Genomic DNA, 24680 nt, shown 5'->3' on the forward strand with positions numbered 1-24680 from the left:
TGACAGCTTTGGAAAGGGTGCTTTACGGCCTGTAAAGCACTTCTGGCTGTTGTGAAATGTCACCCCACCCACCTGCAGTCACATGACTGCATTTGAGGTGCTTGGCAGCTGGCTTGCATTTACGACCGGCTGCCAAGCACCCCACAATCACATGATTGCCATTTGCAATCTTCTCTGCTGGCTTCCCCAGGAAGTCAGTGGGGAAGCCAGTAGGGAAGGTTGCAAGTGGAAGGGACAGAACTCTTTGGAGCTCCTAGGAGGGGGCAGGGCCAGCTATGCGCTGCAAAGAAGAGGAAGAAGAGGCTGCTTTTCTCGGCTCTTTTTCCCTTCTTCACAGCGCAAAGCCCTCTTTGGAGCTCCTAGGAGGGGGAGGGGCCTGAGTGGAGAGGTAGGGAGCACGGGGTGCCTCCCGGTTGTCTGTGAAATCCTCCCAGATTCCTGCTCCGTGCAAGCAGGCACAAAGGATTTAGCTAAATCCTTCATACCTATTTGCATGGAGCAGGAATCCTTCGGCAGGTTGCTCTTTAAACAGCCCCAGAGATGAGGGAGCCAAGATCCAGGCAGGATTCTCAGCCCCTGAGCAGAGACACACTTGCGCGCGGCCTGCGCTGGGCCTCCCAGGGTCATTCCCACCCACCTCCCCAGGCACCCCACGCTCCTTACCTGGGACTCTGTCCGTTTAATGACCTGCGAGATCACTTAACGACTGAAACCAGGAGTGCTGATATTGCGGTCGTTGAGTGAAGCAGTCACGTGTCGTCTCACTTAACAGCTTCGCTCAACGACCGCAATATCAGCACTCCCGGTTGCAGTCATTAATTGAGGACTACCTTTACTGTACACCAGTGCTTCCCAATCTTTTTCCTTCATTACTCAAAACCGCTTATCAGAAAGTCCTTTTTACCCAATGTAGGTAAAACACTTTAAGTCAATTTAAAAGTCCCTGTTGTGATTGGGTAATGGGTTTGTGTGTTGTTACCCAAAGAAAAACCACTTTTACCCAATTTTGGGTAATTTGCACTATATCTAAGGCCTAACCTATGGTGCTACCCACCGTTAAACAGTTATTCAACCCCCCCAGGGGGGGGATCTTGAGGCTTCTAATGTGAGGCTTAGACAAATTAACAGCTATTAAACTCTAGTGTGAGAGTTGACACAGGAAAGGAAGGTGGAACCAAACCTTTGCTTTGTGTGTTGTGGCTACTTTATGTTTAAGTGCAGGTGGAAGAATTAAGCCTTAATGTGTGTTGGAAAATGCATTTGCACACATAGGCCTGTTTTGACCACTAGGCCCCATTATGAGTTAAGCTCCTCCAACTTGAGAACTTACTTCTGGGGTGTGCACAATACATTTAATGATTCTAAACTTAACTAGGCTCACACAGCACCGTAGCTTACAAAAAAACTAACCATAGTTAAAACAGATTAAAATTTGCATGTTGTGTGAATGTAGCTCCTAGATTTTTAACAATCTGAATTGTTGCACAAACCTAAACACTCTGTACAGAGTTAATGATTTCTATCTACCGTAATATTAACAACTTACAATTTGGTAGCCAACTTTTGGATGGGTTGGGGGTGGTGGGCCTGCCTGCTGTCTTAAATTAATATAGTACATCTGGAACTTCCTGCAGAACAAGCATCTTTAAAGCAAACAAAAAACCCAGCCTTCCCTGATTTGGGTTAGATTGGCCTCTTTCCTTTCCAGAAGAGCCAAAAGTCCTGCATCTGCTGGTCTTCTTTCCCATAATGCTTCACTCTGATGCTATCCTGCAAAAGACATAATGGGAGTTTAGAAGGGTGGCTCCTTGGCCGAGTTGTGGCACTGCTAGTGGGGCAAGGTGGAGGGAAGAGATGAGAAGCCTCTTGTTCCTGGCTATTAGGGAAACAGAAAGACAAATGCCAGGCCTGCAATTTTGCCTGTTTCTCTTTCAAAGTGAAGAAGGTAAAAATGTCATACTGTAGTTCTTTTGAAAGGGAGTTGGAAGTGTTTACATATACTGTACTTACCAATATGTCAGGTCAAAGAGAGGCAGCATACTCCCTGTAGTAGCCCAAAGAGGGATTTTAAAAATCTAAATCCTGGATCTTCTGAAACTGTACAGTACTTGCATTTTCTTCTTGATCCATCCAACCCGTTCCTTTCCTTTCCTTTCCTTTCCTTTCCTTTCCTTTCCTTTCCTTTCCTTTCCTTTCCTTTCCTTCTGCAATCCTTTTGCTATCATTTTAGTTGTTTTCCCCAATCTGATTGAAAATGATCCTGTCCCCCAGCCAGAAATTCCTGATGTGGCTGGGCTTAACCTGATAACCAAATTGGACTCAGTTTCTGGATTTATGCAGGACCCTTCCAGACAGGCTACATCTGAATAATACGCTATGCTTCCTTCCTTCTTGAACAGCCAGGATTAATCCCACAACTGCACCTGCTGCTAGGCCTTTATCTGGCATCTTTGGATATGCTGCAGCTATGCTTAGGATCATCCAACACAGATTAGAGCCCTAAATGGAAAAAGAGATGCCAGATGTTCAAGCTGGCTTTAGAAAAGGCCAGAGAATGTAAAACATTATTGCTGATGCATGTTGGATAATCGAGAAAGCCAAAGAATACCAGAAAAAATAGTCACTATGTGCTTCATTGGTTATAGAAAGGCCTTTGATTGTGCCAATGTTGTCAAGCTGTGGAATGTGCTAAAAAAGAGATGAGAATCCCAGAACATCTCATTGCCCTCATGTGTAACTTATATACAGGTCAGAAAACCACAGTATGGAAAGAACATGGTAAAGCAGACTGGCTCCAGGAGTTGGCAAGGAGTGGGACAAGTTGGCAAAGGAGTGCGACAAGGCTGTATACTCTTCCCTTATTTATTCAACCTATATGTTGAATTTATATCAAGGGAAACTGGATCGGAAGAAGATGAGCATGGTTTTAAAACTGAAGGAAGACACATCAATAACCTGTGCTATGTTGATGACACTACTCTGATAGATGAAAATGCAAAGGATCCAAAAGCTCTAGTAATAAAAGTCAAGGAGCATAGTGAAAAAAATGGGACTAAAATTAAATATAAAGAAGACTAAACTAATGACAACAGGGAGAACAACCTGCCTTAGAACTGACAATGAAGATACCGAAGTGGTGGATACCTTCTGCCTTTTAGGATCCACCATCAACAGCAAAGGAACAAGCAGTCAAGAAGTACACTGCAGACCAGCACTCGGTAGAGCAGCCACGAAGGCCTTGGAAAAGACATTCAGATGCTCTGATGTGTCTGTATCTACAAAGATCAGAACTGTACAAGCCATGTTATTCCCTGCGACACTCTATGGAAGTGAAGGTTGGACTTTGAAGAAGCAGGATAAAAAGAGAATTGACACTTTTGAACTTTGGAGTTGGAGAAAACTCCTGAGAATATCGTGGACAGCCAAGAAAACAAACCAATGGATGATCAAACAGATCAACCCAGAGTTCTCATTCAAGGCATAGATGACGAGGCTCAAACTGTCTTACTTCAGACACATTGTGCGAAGACCTAGTGCTGGGAAAGGTGGAAGGAAGGAAAGGACAACCAGGAGCAAGAGGGATAGGTTCAGTTACAGTGTCGACCTGAAAGACCAGTTTATGGGCAGATCGTCATGGAGAAAATCTATCTATGTGGTCACTAAGAATCGGCAATAATCTGATGGCACATAGTCAATAAATCTCAGGATTCCCATCTCTGCTGATGTTCAGTGTTTACCTGCTGTTAGAAAACTATTTACTCATTACACAAAGCTATAATGTTGTTGATTTAATTTAGGTTTAATAGATTATGTTACTGTAATCCAGCCATTGTGGCTTATAAAACTTGATATTATGCCTGAACTAGGCCACTTAGCTTGTTCAACAAATCATGATTAAACTATGGTTTAGTGCTATAACTGAATCCATAACTGTAGGTGAGTTTGTACAACATACTTAACCATAATGTGGCTTGTCTGGTTTTGGATTAGTGTTCTATATGAATTCAACAACCATGGTTTGTAAACCATTGTTTGCCTTAATAGGTTCTGCAAAACCTAGCCAGTTGTGGTTTATGAAGCATTGGCTTAGCCCAGTTTTGTACTACATCTAAGTATAAATCCACTAGTCTAGTCCCCTGTATCTTAATAATGCATAAAGATCTACCTTATTTATATGATGTTGTGCATCCGTATCAGTCCCTATTCTAACCCATCCTCCAACCATTTCAAAATCTGCATAAGTTGTACAATGTTTTTTTTTTTGAAGCAAGGGTTTTTGTCCTTTTTTTAAGAAGTAAGGGAATTTGAGTGAAGAGTAATCCTTACTGTTAGGAATAGCTGCCAAACACACATATTCAAACATCTGAGCTGTTGTGCCTTCCATAGTCATCTGGCAGTCAGGAACAAACACTGGTCATTTTTCAGAGCACGCAGGATAGAAATGGCTCCATCAGTTGAATTTCAGCCTGCTGAGCAGCTCTGAAAAAGCACCGATGCCCTGTTGTTGAAGAAAGTGACAAACATGTTCTAGGGTGACGCTGTGTTCTTCAAAGCATCATGAATTCCGTGTATGTTTATTTAAATGTGCTCCTTTCAACTTTCCTGCTTTAGTAAGGAGGAAACCAGGTTCTCACTTCAAAGCAAAGCCTCTCAGTGACGTCAGAAGTGCAGTTTGGTTTTTCAGGGTAAGCAGCCCCGTTCTGCCCACATGTCTCTAACTGCTTGGGCACCCAAACGCCTGCTGTTCTGCTGTGGGACAGAGAAGGCCTTTAATTGCATGTTCTTTATTTATTTGTTTTGTGAGAAGAAGAAAAAGTCTGAAGGAAGGCCTATTCCATCTCCCCATTCTCTGAATCAGGTAAGATTATCCGGAGTTGAAGCAAAAGTGCAACGGCTGCTTAACTTCCATTCTGTTTCTGTTCCAAAATCAGAGCTTGAATTCTCTGTCACTGGTAACTTTGGCAAGGGACATTGTACTGATCAAGGGTCTTTCTTCGCTTGCCCCAAGCCATGGCTTAATCATGCTGTAGCAACCCCTTTATTTCTTTTCCATTTTGCACTGTTAAGAGGATGCCACAAAGCTTAAAAATTGTGTGTGTGGGGGGTCTGCATATTCGTTAATGCACCCCATTTTATGTGTTAATTTTTCCATAGGTACTGTGTGCCATAGTTTATTTAACTATCTGTCAAGTGATGGGGAAGTTTGATTTCCAAGAGTGAGCTATTGTCAGTCTAGCTGCTGTCAACAGAGTAGTTAAACTGTGTTTTGATATAGTTATAGTTCTTAAACTGAGCCTGGAACAGATTAACAGCAAACATAATTTTATTTATTTATTTATCAAATTTATCAATTTTACTTGTGCTACAAATGGCTCGGAGTTAATATAGTTAACTATTTCACTTATCTTATTCTAAAAGACTTTTCTTTTAGGGCATTCCCACCTACGGGAATGTAAAGATGTAAAGAAGTTCCTTTTTGTCCGTAGCCTTTCCAAAAGATTGGGGAATGTGTGATTCTGTAGCTTTTTGAGCAGGAGTGTAGCGCCATGTATAAGTGAAGAATTCTCCTTAACTCCTTAATTTCTTAGGAACAGTTCAGAAAAGTATTTTTCTGCCGTATTATTTCCTGCCTTGGTTGATCTATGGTTTCTGCCTCCCAAATTTCTTTCAGGGTTTGTTTTGTATGCTACACAAACGGTGTAAATTTTAGAAACTGCTCTATTTGAGTTGTCTAAAATTTCTAAATGTGTTTTTTTTCCCAAAAGGTTGAATTTTCTGGTAGCTATTTCACCTTTCTCAGGGAAGGCAACCCCTTTTATCTGCTGTGTCTCTGTGACCTTCATCTCGTCCCCATCCCATGAGTAAGATAGGCTTAAATCATCCTTAGCTGTACCCCAGTGACAAAGCTGTCTTTTCTCATTTCTTCCAACACCATCTAAGGATAGACTCAAGTTGAATAAATTCTGTTAAGTTTTGTTACCTGTTTAGCTTGGAGGGAAGTTGGGGCTACAGTGACTTGAAAAATAAACCATAAAGTCAGGAAAGGCCTCATCCAGCATAGCAATCATTCTTTTGTGGCGAACTTCAGCCGGGCCCCACAGATTCACCTAGTTCAGAATTCAGGAAATTGCTAATGGCAAGTTGGATTCTTGATCAGGAGAGCTTGGTGTAGTTTCCCCTGTGTACACAACAACTCTCCAGAGCAGGGTTTCTCAGCCAGGGTTTCGTGGCACCCTCAGGTTCCGCAAGAGGTCCCTAGGGGTTTCCTGGGAGATCACGACTTATTTTAAAAAATATTTCAAATTTGGGCAACTTCACATCAAACAGGTAAGTTTCATTCTTTATTTTTAGTTTGTTGTTGTTTATTTGTTTAGTCGCTTCCGACTCTTCGTGACTTCATGGACCAGCCCACGCCAGAGCTTCCTCTCAGTCGTCAACACCCCCAGCTCCCCCAGGGACGAGTCCATCACCTCTAGAATATCATCCATCCAACTTGTCCTTGGTCGGCCCCTCTTCCTTTTGCCCTCCACTCTCCCTAGCATCAGCATCTTCTCCAGGGTGTCCTGTCTTCTCATTATGTGGCCAAAGTATTTCAGTTTTGCCTTTAATATCATTCCCTCCAGTGAGCAGTCTGGCTTTATTTCCTGGAGTATGGACTGGTTTGATCTTCTTGCAGTCCAAGGCACTCTCAGAATTTTCCTCCAACACCACAGTTCAAAAGCATCGATCTTCCTTCTCTCAGCCTTCCTTATGGTCCAGCTCTCGCAGCCATATGTTACTATGGGGAACACCTGTCCTAACAGCCAGGAACCACGCTGAGACAAGGAACAGGTCCCTAGTGTTTTATTGTTGCTACATAACAGGGAAATCCTAACAAACTGAAGAAGCGTGGGAAAAACCCAGACATATAAACCCCAAAGGTTAAGGCGGGCCCGATCGGTGTCTCTTGGAATGGCTACCTAATTCCTCAGTGCTACGCATGCGCTTTACAGCCTGGATGGGAGCCCCCTGCTCGCCAGCCTTACTCATGACAACACCATTGCTTTAACTATGCGGACCTTTGTTGTCAGTGTGATGTCTCTGCTCTTAACTATTTTATCGAGATTGGTCATTGCTCTTCTCCCAAGGATTAAGCGTCTTCTGATTTCCTGACTGCAGTCAGCATCTGCAGTAATCTTCGCACCGAGAAATACAAAGTCTTTCACTGCTTCTACATTTCCTCCCTCTATTTGCCAGTTATCAATCAAGCTGGTTACCATAATCTTGGTTTTCTTGAGGTTTAGCTGCAAGCCAGCTTTTGCACTTTCTTCTTTCACCTTCATCATAAGGCTCCTCAGTTCCTCTTCGCTTTCAGCCATCAAAGTGGTATCATCTGCATATCTGAGATTGTTAATGTTTCTTCCAGTGATTTTAACTCCAGCCTTCGATTCCTCAAGCCCAGCTTGTCACATGATGTGTTCTGCGTACAAGTTGAATAGGTAGGGTGAGAGTATACAGCCCTGCCATACTCCTTTCCCAATCTTAAACCAGTCCGTTGTTCCGTGGTCTGTTCTTACTGTTGCTACTTGGTCGTTATACAGATTCTTCAGGAGGCATACAAGATGACTTGGTATCCCCATACCACTAAGAACATGCCACAATTTGTTATGGTCCACACAGTCAAAGGCTTTAGAATAGTCAATAAAACAGAAATAGATGTTTTCTGAAACTCCCTGGCTTTTTCCATTATCCAGTGGATATTGGCAATTTGGTCCTGAGTTCCTCTGCCTTTTCTAAACCCAGCTTGTACAGCCGGCAATTCTCGCTCCATGAATTGCTGAAGTCTACCTTGCAGGATCTTGAGCATTACCTTACTGGCATGTGAAATGAGTGCCACTGTTCGATAGTTTGAACATTCTTTAGTGTTTCCCTTTTTTGGTATGGGGATATAAGTTGATTTTTTCCAGTCTGATGGCCATTCTTGTGTTTTCCAAATTTGCTGGCATATAGCATGCATTACCCTGACAGCATCATCTTGCAAGATTTTGAACAGTTCAGCTGGGATGCCGTCGTCTCCTGCTGCCTTGTTATTAGCAATGCTTCTTAAGGCCCACTCAACCTCACTCTTCAGGATGTCTGGCTCTAGCTCACTGACCACACCATCAAAGCTATCCCCGCTATTGTTATCCTTCCTATACAGGTCTTCCGTATATTCTTGCCACCTTTTCTTGATCTCTTCTTCTTCTGTTAGGTCCTTGCCATCTTTGTTTTTGATCATACCCATTTTGGCCTGGAATTTACCTCCAATGTTTCTAATTTTCTGGAAGAGGTCTCTTGTCCTTCCTATTCTATTGTCTTCTTCCACTTCCGCGCATTGCTTGTTTAAAAATAATTCCTTATCTCTTCTGGCTAACCTCTGGAATTTTGCATTTAATTGGGCACATCTCCCCCTATCACTGTTGCCTTTTGCCTTCCTTCTTTCTTGGGCTACTTCTAGTGTCTCAGCAGACAGCCATTTTGCCTTCTTGGTTTTCTCTTTCTTTGGGATGTATTTTGTTGCCACCTCCTGAACAATGTTGCGAACTTCTGTCCAGAGTTCTTCCGGGACCCTATCTACTAAGTCCAGTCCCTTAAATTGATTCTTCACCTCCACTGCATATTCCTTAGGAATATTAGTGAGCTCATATCTAGCTGATCTGTGGGTCTTCCCTAATCTCTTTAGTCTGATCCTAAATTGTGCAATAAGAAGTTCATGATCTGAACTACAGTCAGCTCCAGGTCTTGTTTTTACTGACTGTATAGACGTCCGCCACCTTTGGCTGCAAAGGATGTAGTCAATCTGATTTCGGTGTTGTCCATCTGGTGAGGTCCATGTATAAAGCCATCTCTTAGGTTGTTGGAAGAGAGTGTTTGTTACGCAGAGTGAGTTGTCTTGGCAAAATTCTATCAGCCTATGTCCTGCTTCGTTTTGTTTTCCCAGGCCATGCTTACCTGTAATTCCAGGTGTCATCTGACTGCCCACCTTAGCATTCCAGTCTCCCATGATGAAAATAACATCTCTTTTAGGCGTGTTGTCCAGTAGGTGCTGCAGATCCTCATAGAACTGCTCTACCTCAGCTTCTTCAGCATCTGTGGTTGGGGTGTATATTTGGATCACTGTGATGTTAGGTGGCTTGCCCTGAATTCGAATTGAGATCATTCTATCATTTTTTGGATTGTATCCAAGCACTGCTTTAGCCACTTTACTATTAATTATGAAGGCTACTCCATTTCTTCTGTGCTCCTCTTGTCCACAGTAGTAGATCTGGTGGTCATTTGATGTGAAGTGGCCCATTCCAGTCCATTTCAGTTCACTGGCGCCCAAAATGTCTATCTTTAATCTTGACATCTCCCCAATAACCACATCCAATTTGCCCTGGCTCATAGATCTTACATTCCAGGTTCCAATGGTGTGTTGATCCTTAGAACATCGGATTCGCCGTTCACCACCAGCACCGTCGGCCGCTAGCCGTCCTTTCGGCTTTGAGCTAGCTGCGTCATCACGTCTGGGGCTAGTTGAACTCATCCTCTGTTCCTCCCCAGTAGCATTTTGACCATCTTCCGACCTGGGGGTCTCATCTTCCGATGGTATACCGACATATCTCTGGTTGTACTGATCCATTTAGTTTTCACGGCAAGAATACTGGGGTGGGTTGCCATTACCTTCCCCAGGGATCGCATTTAGTCTGACCTCTCTGTCATGACCTTCCCGTCTTGGGTGGCCCTTCACGGTTTAGCTCATGGCATCACTGAGATGCTCAAGCTCCAGCACCACGACAAGGTAGTTTAAGAACACTGTTAAGGCATATATACAGGCCTACATGTGAAACAAATATCATAATTTTGTAACTTCTGGCCCATATTTGAGCCTGAATGTGCAGGGGCTCCCCGAGGCCTGAAGAATATTTCAAGGGTTCCTCCAGGATCAAAGAGTTGAGAAAGGCTGCTCTACCTTTTTAAACTGAGACCTTATGCTCTGCTTCTGAGCAACAGAAACTCTCAAGTTAGATCCTTCATGACAGGTTAAATTCACAGTTCAAGAGAGCTGATGGAAATGGGGGACCACACCACTTTCCATATTTTTTCCTGCTTTATCCACTTAAAGGCCAGTAAGAAGCAATTTCAAGCAACCTTTTCAGAAAAGTCAAGAGATTCACGTTCCTGGCTTCAAGCCTCACTAATTGTTTCATATATCAAGTTTCCTTTGCTGACTAATAATTTCCAAAAGTACCAGGGAGACTTTTTGTTTTTGAACTCCAACATACAACACATGTAAATGTATATATGTTAGCCCTTCCAGGTAGTCCAGACAAGAAGCACGACTTTGATGACTAACCCTATCTTTATTGTAAGGTTGCATTAACAGAATCTTGCAAATCTGAAAGTACCCCTCCTGTCCCTTGCTTTTACTCTCCTGAGAACTAGGGGAGGGTCCCTTCTGAGATGCTTTCCCCACCCTTCCTGCTTCAGACTCAGATTTCATTTACCAGACCATATTCTAGGCTGCAACTCTTCTTCCTATCTCCCAAGGTCAATCCCACATACCTTTACAATATATTGTGATCCAAGCTTAACATGGGTGTGTATGTAGCATATATGCCCCTCTGTGTTTCTAAATTACATTGACCTGTCCCACCTGATCAGGCAAAGAGGGCATGTTACGGACCCTGTCCATGAGAGAGTGCCAATTGGCGGGGTCCAGGAAGAGAGCCTTCTCTGCCGTGGCCCCCGCCCTGCGTAATACGTTACCCCCAGAGATGAGGCAGGCCCCGTTCTCCCGGCCTTCTGAAAGGGAGTTAAGACCTGGCTCTGCCATCTTGCTTGGGGTGGGGGGCAAGGGGCAATCAATTGTGGGGGTGGTTAGTGCCCTGAAGAGGCCCTGGGGAATTATACATATTTAAATTAAGATCTTTTGATTTGCCATCTTGGATTTTATATTTTATATTTTATATGAAGAATTCTGTTTTTATTATATTTTAATCTGTAGTTATTTTAATTTTATTGTGAACTGCCCAGAGTCATTCTTGAGTAAGATGGGCGGTGATGAAATATGAAATATAAATAAATAAATAAATGCTAAAACTATTTCTATCTAGAGTTAAGAAAGGGCTTAAGGTTATACTGGCCAGCATCGCTCCATCAATGAGATGGGCAGCTCATTGTCTGCTGGGTTTTCTTCCTGGCAGGTAAACCTTTGATTTTCTTCTCTTCTGTCATCGTCAGTTCCACTGAAAGCTTTCTGCATTAAGTAGAAAGGTCCCACAGTGGTACCTCTTTTTCAGTGTTCTTTTTCAGGTAGGGTCCAAACCATTTTTTAAAAAACTTTCTCAACTATCAAGTTACGGTTCTCTCCATCCTCCTTGAGTCAGCAGAAAACTAGACTGACATAAAACACCTGCCCACAAACAAATCCAACTCAGGTTTACCAGCCCATTTTGGGTTTTTACTAAAACTAATGACCCAAGTTCAACCACCAATCCCTCACCTCACAGTTATTTTATTTTGTTATTTTATTTTAGCTGCCAGCCATCACAATGTTTAACAAATGTCTTCTAATCAGAGTCCTCCCTGATGGTGTTTAAAACTCCCCCTCTAATTGCAATGTGCTCTACATGGGGCTACCCTTGAAGAGTATCCGGAAGCTTCAACTGGTCCAGAATGCGGCCGTGCGGGTAGTTATTGGTGCCTCTAGATCGGCACATGTGACACCACTCCTGCGCAAGCTGCACTGGGTGCCGGTCTGCTTCCGGGTCCAATTCAAGGTGTTGGTTATCACCTTGAAAGCCCTACATGGCATGGGGCCAGGTTACCTGAGGGACTGTCTCATCCCATTACATCTTCCCGTCCCACCCGGTCAAGCAGAGAAGGCATGCTACGGACCCCATCAACTAGGGAATTCCATCTAGTGGGGTCCAGGAGGCGAGCCTTCTCTGCAGTGGCGCCCGCCCCTTGGAACATCTTGCTCCTGGAGGTGAGGCAGGCACCTTTGTTCCCGGCCTTCCGGAAGAATTTGAAAACCTGGTTCTGCCACCTTGCCTGGGATGGGAAGGGCAACAGCTCTTCCTGGGGGTGGCTGGCGCTGTAGTGACCTCCCCATCGAATGAGAGCTTTTCGCCACAATGGATCTTCTGCCTATCTATTTATAATGATAGTTTGCATTGTAAATTAGGTTTTATGGTTTTAAATTGTTTATTTTGTTGTCAACTGCCCAGAGTCCCCCTTTTGGGGGGAGATGGGCTGTTGACAGAAATTTGAAATGTAAATAAATAAATAAGTAAATAAATCCAGCATGGGTTCTGATATTGACACCAGCTTACCTGTGTTGCCTCCTTGTACTGTGAGGACTTTCCTATGACTTCTATCTTAACCCCTATACTTAGCAAAGTGAGGATGGACCGGTTTGTTTGGGTATCCTCACGGATGCATGGATATGTGAAGAGCCAGTGAGACTCCACTGTGGTGGAGAACAGGTCCATTCTATCTTTCACCCACTTAATTCCGAATTGTCCCTACTGATGTGCAATAACTCTCCAGGATTTTTAGATAGCAGATTTTCTGAACTCTAACTGAAGCTGTCAAGGATGAAACTTGGCACATTGTGAATGCAGTCCAAGGGCTCTACAACAAAACTACAGCCTTTCTTCTAAAGATAAAACATGTTTCCAGTCCTCAGCGTTGATTTGATCCAGAAAACAGGAAGCCTTATTCTGTGTAAGGCAGCATCCACTGAATTAAGATTGTCAAGAATTGAATTGCAGCAACAGTTCTCTGGGGACTGAGGAGAGAAAATTTCCCTTACCCATGTGCAGAATGTGAGGATTGAACCTGGGACCATTTGCAGGCAAAACAGATGCTCTGCTACAAATGGAGCCTCCAGCATCCTTTCTCCAAGCATGGTCAGTCGATGTTCATGAGATTTTCACAGTCTAACCCCACAGTTAATTTTCAGAGTAATTTTGTCTCCTTAATGTTTAGTAACTTAGAGTTTAGGGCAGAGCCTTGCATAGAAAACTTTTTAAAATGGCTTTTTTATAAAATCTATCTAAGCGATGACCTTCCAGTTGAATTACCCTGAATTTTAATGCCTTTGGTAAGGACAGACAAATTTAATCTCTTTTTGGCTCCAGAGTGGACTTAGAGGCTTTTTAAGCCAGGACCGAGGAACCTGTAAACTTTCAGAAGTTCAGTCTGGAAAAAAGAAGAGTGAGGGAAGATGGCTAGCCATGTTCAGCTACATAAAGGGAAGCTACAAGGGACATGGTCGAGAACTCTTTTCCATAGCCACAGAAACTAGGACCAGAAATAATGGGTATAATTTGCGGCTGTCTCAAGTTCATTTAAATATCAGGAAAAACTTCCTGGTTGAAAGATCTGTACAACCATAAAAGTTGTGCGTTCTTTCCCTCTGAAGGATTTTCAGAAAAGGCTGGACAACCACTTCTCAAATATGGTTTTCCTGCATTCTGCAGAGGGTTGGACTAGATGAGATAGTCCCTTCCATCTCCGTAATCCTGTGATTCTAACTGGTTTTCTTGTCCATTACTAAAGGTTGGACTAGATGATCCTTGGGATAATTTCCAACTCTATAGCTCTATGACTGTGGCCTAAAATTTGCTGCCTTAGGGCTGAACCTTAATCACCATCTGCAACAAGGCCAGAGAGCAATGTGTCCTTCCTGTTACACAGTAAGGTACCTCTGTGGCAATCCAGCATCCAGTCTCTCTTGGGTCCCAAGCCAAAAATGGCCATGCCTAGTGACTGGAGAGCAGATGTTGTGCCCAGAGGATCCTATAGTGGCCATTAGGAGCTGGAATGTCATCAACCACATTGTTAATGAAGTGTCCTAGATTGTGCCTGTGGTAAAACTTACATTGGGAGAAGACTATTTAAAACTGAAACAGATGACTTTAAGTTGTCTCAACTATAGGCTGGTGGTATGATGGTGACAAAGTATTGATGATATGATGGTGATTGATGGTGACAGAGTCAGTTGGAGTCAGTCCATGTCCAAATAAGAATGAATGAATGAATGAATGAAGTCATAAATAAAGTTGTACAAAAGTGTTACCAGGGCGTGTCTGAGCCATGGCATGGGGGACTTGAGGATGAAGCTGGATAAATGTTTGTTGGGGAGTTTTAATTTGGCAAGCTAAACATTCCCAGTGCTTTCAACTATTCCTCAATGACTGTTGTTGATCAACTACAGCTTTACTGCAACTGATAACGTTGCTTCTTTAAGCCACCATAGGTGAAATATGTGGAATAGAATACATGGAAAACAGTGGAGTAGGTAGAATGTAAGTGGAATATGAGCAAGTAAATTGAGGGGGACCTTATTTTCTTTTTTCTTTTCCCAATATATTTGCACATGAGAAGCCAATTAGCCATAGATTTGGACTGGGGAAACAAAATTGCTTGCCCAGTATAGTGAGTGGCAAATAACTGGTGAGATGCACGAAGCTCATTCCCTTGGATATATTAGCTGGATAGAACTTGCAGTGTCAATGTCAGTCTACTTCTGGCATTTAGAATAAAGCAAGGGGGAGCTTTTGCCTCCAACAATTTGGGAAATTCTAAAGAGTATTCTGGGCTGGCCACTGCTGGAGAAAGAAACTTAGGGCAAGATGGACGCTTGTGCCAATACAGCAGAGGTCTCTCTATGTCTGTACAGGGCTTTTATTCAAAGGAGTCTAGCCACTACTTTACAGGGATTTAAATGGATGGAAGATATCTATCCAGCAGTTGCAGCATGGAACCGCCATGTACAGAGTGGTCTGCCTTTAAATATAAGAGGCTGGGTATAAACAGGGAAGATTATGTTAATGCTCTGGCTCTGAGCTTTGCCTGTTGTTAGAACTGGCATGTTTTAATCTCATTTGATTAAACTGGCAGTCTTACATTTTACCATCCAAAACCATGAAAAGGCAAATAATAAAATTCACTACTGAGATTTTAAAGCATCTTTACATCTTTGCTTTTGCCTGAGGATTCCCTCAGCCCAACAAAAATATTTTCAGTGAATAGCATGTTCAAATACTTTTCTTTGGGGGGGGGGAAGACCCAGACGCCCACCAAGACACAATCTGCCTGCTCTGTTTACTTGCAGCCATCACTGGCTGGGTTTCCTGCCACAACTTCCTGCCCAAGAATGTCACAAATGGCTGCTTTGACTACAAGAAGAAGAAAAAAAAATACTCTGGGTTTTGGGACCGGATGGTGATGAGGCGAGAGTGTGCAGGTCCCAAGCGGGTCACACTTAAACCGTTCTTTGAAGTCATTCAGTGGCTTAGGAGCTGAGTAGTCATTTGAGCCTGTCCACCATTTTCTCACTGCATATTAGGACAATAGAATTTCCTCCTCCTCCTCCTCCTCCTCCTCCTCTTCTCTAGTTTTGTGCATTGGAGTCCATCAAATGGAAGTATGAGGAGGGATATAGAATATAGAAATATCTCTAATCTTACCTTTTTGCCAGAGACCTTGACTCTCAAAAACCCCTGTGTGCATCTGTCAGCCAGCCTTCTTAAGTTAGCCTTCTCTTTGAGAGCAGCTGCTCTCTGAAGTATGTTACTTTTTAAAAAAGGGGTAAATAATTGAAGAAGAATGGACAAGAGCAGACTTGTCTTGCCACTGCCATCTTTCTGCAAGCAAGTCTGTTTCTGAAGATTGTATCATTTTGTCTAAAGGAAACTCAGGAGAGGTGTCTTGGCAGTGATGCGTTCCCCTTTTTGTTAATCATGCTGTTGGCTTTTTCCTCCTAGACGTCTCCTAAGTACGGCACCATCGTGGTGGAACCAGGAACGCTCTCCAAATGCCCAATCCAGCTGCCCATTTGCCTTTCTACTATGGCAGCATCTCCCGATCAGATGCCGAGGACCACCTCAAACTGGCAGGGATGTCCGATGGGCTATTTTTGCTGCGGCAGTGCCTCCGCAATCTTGGGGGCTTTGTCCTCTCTGTGGTGTCCAAACTCCAGTTCTACCATTATCCCATTGAGCGTCAGATGAACGGCACCTTTGCCATCGCTGGAGGGAAGGCACACTGCGGCCCCGAAGAGCTCTGTGAATTTTATTCGAAGGATGCAGATGGACTTTGCTGTACTTTGCGGAAGCCTTGCAACCGCCCAAATGGCCTGGAACCCCAGCCAGGGATTTTCGACAACATCCGGGAGAACATGGTCCGCGAATACGTCCGGCAGACATGGAACTTGGAAGTATGAGCATAATTTTGATTTCGTTTTCATTAGCGAATTTATGTCTGTTTATATGCTGCACAAATTCCCTTCTAGGTGGTTTACAAAATCCAAAACCTAATGACAAAAACATAATATTCTATGTACAGTACACGCACACATACTTCGAAATAACTTTATTAGTTTTCAGAATATAATTAAAATACAAAATATAGAATATAGAACAGATAGACTAGAGAACTAAAGAAAAAAGAAAAACTATAAAAGTGTGGAACAGAGGGAGAACAGAAACAGAAAGTGATTTCCAACCTTCTCCAATACAGATATGAATGCATTTACAAATACTATCTCTTACCATTAGTTAAACCTTAGTAACTTTGTTTCTATCAAATCAAACCATTTAATTATCAAAACCCAAAATCAAAACTTCGTTTTTTTCTGAACAAGCAAGTAGTCTGAAAGTGGTTACCAAGTAAAAACAAATCCAGACACGGTATTTTCTCTTACCAGCACTGTTAACTTGGCCATTTGGGCCAGCTCCATCAGTTTGATAATCCAGTCCTCCACTGTAGGCATTTGTGGGTCTTTCCATCTCTGTGCATATAAAATTCTTGCTGCTGTAATCAGGTATAAAAGCAAAGTCCCGTGTTGTTTCTCGAGCTGCTTCTCCATCACTCACAAGAGAAACAATTCTGGTTTTTTTTTCCTGTAAGTCCACTTTGTCTTTTGAATCTTAGCACATATTTGATCCCAAAATTTTTTGGCCTTTTCACAAGTCCACCAAAGATGATAAAAAGTTCCTTCACCAAGAGAAACACACACAGATACTTTGGAGCTATGCACATTTTGAAAATGATTTTGAACAACCGCTTTGAAACTCATGCAAGCTCAGCCCCTCTTTGCTACTTATTAAAGCCACTGTGTCTTTTTTCAGACTTCTGAAATTGAAAAAAGGCTTGGCTGTGTTAATGAATAAGAGCTGTGTTTGCGTATGAGGATCAAGTAATCAATTAAAATAGTGAAATAATTGTTACAAGCCACTTCGGATAGCCAAATCTAAAAGATTTAGAGTGAGTCCTTCCAGTGAATCCTTCCAGAGGGGCAGCATTTGCCAGGCTCAGCTGTAATGGTATCACATACTTCTGAGTTAGCGTCCTGTTGTCCGTACTATGTTCCAAGAGAATGCTGGGTGGTTTGGTGATTGCAACAATAAATCAGTGATCACTTCCTTCCAAGCTGTCTCACTAGGCTGACCGTATGTCCCGTTTTGAACGGGACAGTCCTGTTTTTTTAACATTTCCAGACCATCCCATCATTTTAATATAAATGTCCATTTTGTCCCGTTTTCTTAAAAACCTTACTTAAAAAATTGAAAGTTCCCACGAACCTGTCAGAATGCGGTCTGACTTTGAGGGGAAGGAGGGGGAGTTCAGCAGAAACGGTGGGGAAAAAGCCGCAGAGCTCAACCCGGTGGGAAACCTAAAAAGAAAAAAACAGCATCAGCTGATAGGTGGTGATCAAAGGGTGAGCCAATTGGCTCCTGCCTTGAAATGGCGGGAAGAAAAGAACGTAAAAGCACAGCCAGAGGAGGAATGGCTTGTTGGGGACAACCGTTCACTAGACTCTCCAGCCCAGCCTTGCCTCTTGCAAATGAAGGAATCCGAAGATTCCCAGCCTGAGAAAACCGGTGAAGTTCCTGCCTGCTGATCCAGCCCTGCCCCGTTTTGCCATCCCAATGTCCCGTTTTTGTCTCAAGGAAATATGGTCAGCCTATGTCTCACTGATAATTGCTTCTGCTGTCTATTTGTTGCTCCTTCTCCCATTTCATTAAAGCACACCCAGGTCTTGAGGCTGACAAGGAAAGAAGTTGCTGCAGATTTGTTCCCTCTTCACCCCACAGTATATCCATGGATGTACTTTTTGATTGATGTTTGGAGGCTGTAGTGCCTTGGATAAGAAGTCTGTGCAGAGAGTGGTGAGGGTAGCAGAGAGGATAATTGGGATTTCAGTTCCTCCCATTCAGGATATAGCGTATCCACGATGTCTGCCCAGAGCCCAAAATATTGTCAGTGACCCCTCCCACCCTCATTATGGCTTGTTCTCCTTGTTACCCTCTGGGAAAAGGTTCTGCTGCATTCGATGTAGAACAGCTAGATTAGGTAACAGTTTTGTCCCCTGGGCTATTAGACTCCTGAACTCTTAATAATCCCCTCTTATTTCATGGTGGTACAATACATGTTGTATGTAGGACCGTGATATTTATTAGGGATAATGATTAGGGAATGGTAAAGAATATATATTATATATTATAGTAATAATTTTTTTGTGAGCAAATTACAACGAAATTTCATTTTAATGTGCATGGTGTATAGTGGAATGACAATTAAAGTTTATTCTATTCTATTCTATTCTATTCTATTCTATTCTACTCTACTCTACTCTACTCTACTCTACTCTACTCTACTATTCTATTCCTACTCTATTCTTCTACTCTACTATTCTATTCTATTCTATTCTATTCTATTCTATTCTATTCTATTAACTCTATTCTTCTACTCTACTCTACTCTACTCTACTCTACTCTACTGTTCTGTTCTAGATTTTGGGCAACAGGCAGCATTCGGTTGATGCATTAGAAACGTTGCTTGGAAAGGGTCTGTAAGAATGCAAAATACATTTGGCCATTTTTCCAGTTAAGTTGAATGGAGAAAAAATGTTCTGTAAGAGCACAGAACCATATCAAACTGACTTACAAAAAGGGAACTTAGAATGTGTTAGATGAAATAAAACTTTGCTAACCCATAAAGCTAAATTGACATAAAATGAAGAATCAAACCATTCCAAAACGCTCAATTTATTATTTTCTCAGGAGGAATTTATAGTTCCAGAATATTTATTAAAGAGATTATTAAAGAGATGATGATGATGATGATGATGAAGAAGAAGAAGAAGCCTTTCCTCCCTTTGCACTCAATTAAACTGAATAAGGAATTATTTTTAAACAAGCAATGCGCAGAAGTGGAAGAAGACAATAGAATAGGAAGGACAAGAGACCTCTTCCAGAAAATTAGAAACATCGGAGGTAAATTCCAGGCCAAAATGGGTATGATCAAAAACAAAGATGGCAAGGACCTAACAGAAGAAGAAGAGATCAAGAAAAGGTGGCAAGAATATACAGAAGACCTGGATAACAATATCGGGGATAGCTTTGACGGTGTGGTCAGTGAGCTAGAGCCAGACATCCTGAAGAGTGAGGTTGAGTGGGCCTTAAGAAGCATTGCTAATAACAAGGCAGCAGGAGACGATGGCATCCCAGCTGAACTGTTCAAAATCTTGCAAGATGATGGTGTCAGGGTAATGCATGCTATATGCCAGCAAATTTGGAAAACACAAGAATGGCCATCAGACTGGAAAAAATCAACTTATATCCCCATACCAAAAAAGGGAAACACTAAAGAATGTTCAAACTATCGAACAGTGGCACTCATTTCACATGCCAGTAAGGTAATGCTCAAGATCCTGCAAGGTAGACTTCAGCAATTCATGGAGCGAGAATTGCCAGATGTACAAGCTGGGTTTAGAAAAGGCAGAGGAACTAGGGACCAAATTGCCAATATCCGCTGGATAATGGAAAAAGCCAGGGAGTTTCAGAAAAACATCTATTTCTGTTTTATTGACTATTCTAAAGCCTTTGACTGTGTGGACCATAACAAATTGTGGCAAGTTCTTAGTGGTATGGGGATACCAAGTCATCTTGTCTGCCTCCTGAAGAATCTGTATAACGACCAAGTAGCAACAGTAAGAACAGACCATGGAACAACGGACTGGTTTAAGATTGGGAAAGGAGTACGGCAGGGCTGTATACTCTCACCCTACCTATTCAACGTGTACGCAGAACACATCATGCGACAAGCTGGGCTTGAGGAATCGAAGGCTGGAGTTAAAATCACTGGAAGAAACATTAACAATCTCAGATATGCAGATGATACCACTTTGATGGCTGAAAGCAAAGAGGAACTGAGGAGCCTTATGATGAAGGTGAAAGAAGAAAGTGCAAAAGCTGGCTTGCAGCTAAACCTCAAGAAAACCAAGATTATGGTAACCAGCTTGATTGATAACTGGCAAATAGAGGGAGGAAATGTAGAAGCAGTGAAAGACTTTGTATTTCTCGGTGCAAAGATTACTGCAGATGCTGACTGCAGTCAGGAAATCAGAAGACGCTTAATCCTTGGGAGAAGAGCAATGACCAATCTCGATAAAATAGTTAAGAGCAGAGACATCACACTGACAACAAAGGTCCGCATAGTTAAAGCAATGGTATTCCCCGTAGTAACATATGGCTGCGAGAGCTGGACCATAAGGAAGGCTGAGAGAAGGAAGATCGATGCTTTTGAACTGTGGTGTTGGAGGAAAATTCTGAGAGTGCCTTGGACTGCAAGAAGATCCAACCAGTCCATCCTCCAGGAAATAAAGCCAGACTGCTCACTGGAGGGAATGATATTAAAGGCAAAACTGAAATATTTTGGCCACATAATGAGAAGACAGGACACCCTGGAGAAGATGCTGATGCTAGGGAGAGTGGAGGGCAAAAGGAAGGGGGGCCGACCAAGGGCAAGGTGGATGGATGGATGATATTCTAGAGGTGACGGACTCGTCCCTGGGGGAGCTGGGGGTGTTGACGACCGACAGGAAGCTCTGGCGTGGGCTGGTCCATGAAGTCATGAAGAGTCGGAAGCGACTAAACGAATAAACAACAACAAACTGTAGAAATTAAACTGCCAGGTTTAGGGTTGGGAGTATATTAGCTAATGTTGCACTGAAATGTTCTTCTACATTGCCCCCCCCCCCCTTTATTTTTCTTATTCAGATTGCTGGGGAAAAAAACTACTTAGATTAAATTTTGTCCATTTATCCAATTACAGTTTAGGCTGGAAAAAGCAAAGTTCCTTGTCAGTTGTTACCTGTCTCAAGTGTTTCGATAATTCCCCAGTAATGGAAGAGATACTTTCCCTTCCCCTGTTCTTTCTTTTATAGGGAGAGAATCTTGAACTAGCAATCATAAGTCAAGCACCACAAGTGGAGAAACTGTTGGCCACCACTGCTCACGAGAAGATGCCTTGGTATCACGGCCCCATCTCCCGAGAGCAAGCTGAAAGCCGGCTGTACTCAGGAGCACAGCCTGATGGGAAATTCCTGTAAGCATTTAAGGATGCCGGAAACACGCCTGGTTTAATTTTGGAGAAATATTTTTCTTCCCACTACTTGCAGTCCCATATTCAAGACGTTTGTACAGTTGCACATTCTGGCTAAACAGCCTTTTATTAGCACAAGCGCTGCATTTTCAGTCTGGTTGCAATATAGGATATCTGGGGAGACCATGTTCAGAGAGAACCTGACTTGCAGCTTCTGTATTTTTTTTCCAATGCTTGTTGACTCCTGGACATTGATAATTTTAATTTGCTGAAACATCTGCAGCTTCGTTACTTCATTTGTCCTCCTGTTTATAATCAACATCGTAGATGCTATTTGCTGCCTGCTTACTTTTTCTACCAGATAAAACCTGGAATTCACAAGTCAGTTAAAACCTTAATGTGTTTTTTGTTTTGGTTTGATTTACTAAGTTGTATAAAAGCAGCTACTGTAGTTTGTAAATCATGATTTATGGTTTCCCATGTTATATAAGCCCAGACAATTATGGTTTATTTCACAAACTATAGTTAAAACAAACTGTGGCTTAGCACAGTGTATCTACTAGCATTGTTTGATGAGTTGCAAATTTTACCCAGAAAATTATGGGTCAAGATCTATTTTCATTACTATAATAGCAAATGTTATAGCATAATATCAAAACACATGCAAGGTAATATAGTGAAACCTCAGGGCAATGAACTTTGGAGCTCAGTGCAAATTTGCACACGACAGATCAAATCTCACTGTGAGTAATGATGTCATCACACAGATGATGTAAAACACAGCCAAAGGCTTAAATCAGTCACCTTTACATATTGTGTATTGGATATTTATGAATAATGGACACCCAATTAGTTCAGAGAGTGCCTCTTTGAATAGATCATTCTATCCCATTCCATTAGACTCATCAGGGATTTATTTTGTCCTTGTGGTAAATGACTGATTTTGTGTTTGGGAACAATATTTATTAAAAATGGTGTAACTGCAATCAATAAAATAGTTTGGTCTGAAGGATATATTTGCATCAGTTGAAAGATACCAAAATAATCCCTTAAAACTAGATTTCACCATATCATAGTTTCTTGGCAATTAAAATCATTAAAATTAAAGATTTCGATTGTTTAAAAGAAACTGAATTTTCTATTACAGAAAACCATGGTATTCCAGGATTCTGGAATATACAGTATCAGGCAATATCCAAGCCAGCTTTGTCATTAGCTTTTTGAAAATATCAGTTACCAGGATTCATAGAGAACCTATGCATCTCTTCCTTGTGATAAAATTACTGTTTGTACTGTATTTATTTACATCACCATTTTTTAAAAATGGTCATGGCTTTCTAAAAATTGTTTTATGGCAATTTCTCAATAGTCTTCCTAGCAATTCCAATAAAGCTCAATTTGTCAACAATCCATGATATCCTGAGAGCACACAGTCCCAAGGTGTTTTGAGAAAGTCAAACGATAGGCCGAGACTAGAGGCATTTTATGGGAAATTAAAATTGAGGTGAGGAGTCCCCATATCTGAAGTGGGCTTGTACATCTCCTCTTGCTGGAAAATCTCCCAGTGTTTCCTAGGGATGGGAGAGAAATGGATGAAGTTTGCATTTAAATGGAAATGTGTCTAGCTTTATATTTTCAAAGTGATATAAACCAAAATGTTCCTGTTTTGCCCACCATGATGTTAGAATCTCATCTCCTGCAGGCTAGCATTAAAATCTCATGTCTGAACAATTTTTGTCTGCTGCAGAGATACTGATTGGTGCAATATCCTTTCTATGCATGGGTATATAATTTTGCAATGGTAACTATCAACCATCAATCAATAACCCTAACTGTTTGGAGGGGGCAGGAACGACAACTGAAATAAGTAGATGTAACCAACTGGTGCGCAATACTCACTGGCAGGCAAAAACCTTTCGGTGGGTAAAAAAGAAGAAATGCCCGAAAATATATTTACAGCCCTCTGAATTTTGTAAAGCAGTTCATCCACATTAGGAGAAAATCTATATTAAAAAGGGCATGTGCATATGCATACACATATGAATATATGGATAAAAAATGACAGAATTGTATGTGTGTGTGTGTGTGTGTGTGTGTGTATATATATATATATATATATGGATGAAATATAATGTAAAAATTATAATAGAGAAATTGAAAAAAAATTAAGTGTAACAGGCAGAACTGCAAAACAAAATTGTGTTGTTTGAAGAAACCTGTACAAAAATGCACACTTTAGTCTAAACTTTTTTAAAAAAAGAAGTTCTAAAGTTCAACATACCGATAGATTGGCAAAAAAGGGATCCAGATAAACATCAATGTGACAGATTTGCATAAAGGAGAAAGCTGATAGAACTGCCAATCCTACTTCGTGCTGTTTTAAGTTGCTACATGGGAGTCATACAGGTAATTTGTGGAAATTTAGCTGTTTCTGACCTTCATCTCCCTCTCCCATCAGGATGAGACAAAGAAAAGAGGAAGGGAGCTATGCCCTTTCCCTTGTGTATGGAAAGACCGTTTATCACTATCGAATAGGACAAGGAAAATCAGGGAAATACTCCGTGGAAGAAGGAACCAAGTTTGATACTCTATGGCAGGTGAGTTTAATGTTTTGGATGAGCATGTGCATGTGTCAATTGTCATCCCTCCTCTTCTAGCACATAAATAATTAAATTAAACTTTCATTTTCTGTGGCAGTGGGAAGTACTTAGTACAAGCAAAAGATTTGTTCCCGTCAACTCTGTTTGGATCTAGGCTAGTTGAATTTACTTCCCTGTCTTCCAACGCAGCTTGGTTTCCTCCAGGTACTGTACAATTTTGAAGTTCAGAACCTGAGGACTGTTGGCGGCTGGCACATTCTCTGAGTGTGTGTGAACATTCCCAAAAGTAAGAATCTGACCAGAGCAAGGACTGGTGAAGCCAGCTGTATTACTATAATAGAAAGTAGATTTATTTATAGGAAATACATTAAAGGGATAAGCAAAGCCTAGCGCTTAGCTAACTACATCCTACCAGGAGTAGAGTCCAAAAGCACGTGCCTTGTCTATGTGTGGCTGGGAGGAAAGGCAGAAGGAAGTGACCTCATTTAGCAATCTCTTAGGCAAAGACCAGGCAGAATGGCAGACAAGGAGGGGGGACAGGAAATCCTGAAAGCTGTACAGGTAGACTGGTCACACACAGGACAATGCATACTGACAGCAGTGGTGATCACACGACTGAGGGACCTGCAAAGGTCGTAAATGCAGGTATTGATTGTAAAGTTCTTTTTTCAGTACTGTTGT

The 24680-nt window shown here is 42.0% G+C and overlaps 1 protein-coding gene across 2 annotated transcripts in view; it reads left to right on the forward strand.

The window, feature by feature from the left end:
- The first annotated feature begins 4709 nt into the window (after positions 1-4709).
- LOC134488389 (tyrosine-protein kinase ZAP-70) overlaps positions 4710-24680 on the forward strand; it is a 37676-nt gene continuing 17705 nt past the window's right edge. For both annotated transcript variants that reach the window (XM_063290794.1, XM_063290795.1), the window contains exons 1-4: positions 4710-4858; positions 15777-16228; positions 21242-21402; positions 23858-23996. In XM_063290794.1, the coding sequence (XP_063146864.1) occupies positions 15827-16228; positions 21242-21402; positions 23858-23996 (702 nt within the window). In that variant the 5' untranslated portion in view covers positions 4710-4858; positions 15777-15826. The remainder of the gene's footprint in view (positions 4859-15776; positions 16229-21241; positions 21403-23857; positions 23997-24680) is intronic.

This window comes from Candoia aspera, chromosome 1, assembly GCF_035149785.1.
Source record: "Candoia aspera isolate rCanAsp1 chromosome 1, rCanAsp1.hap2, whole genome shotgun sequence".
In the NCBI taxonomy this organism is placed as follows: Eukaryota; Metazoa; Chordata; class Lepidosauria; order Squamata; family Boidae; genus Candoia; species Candoia aspera.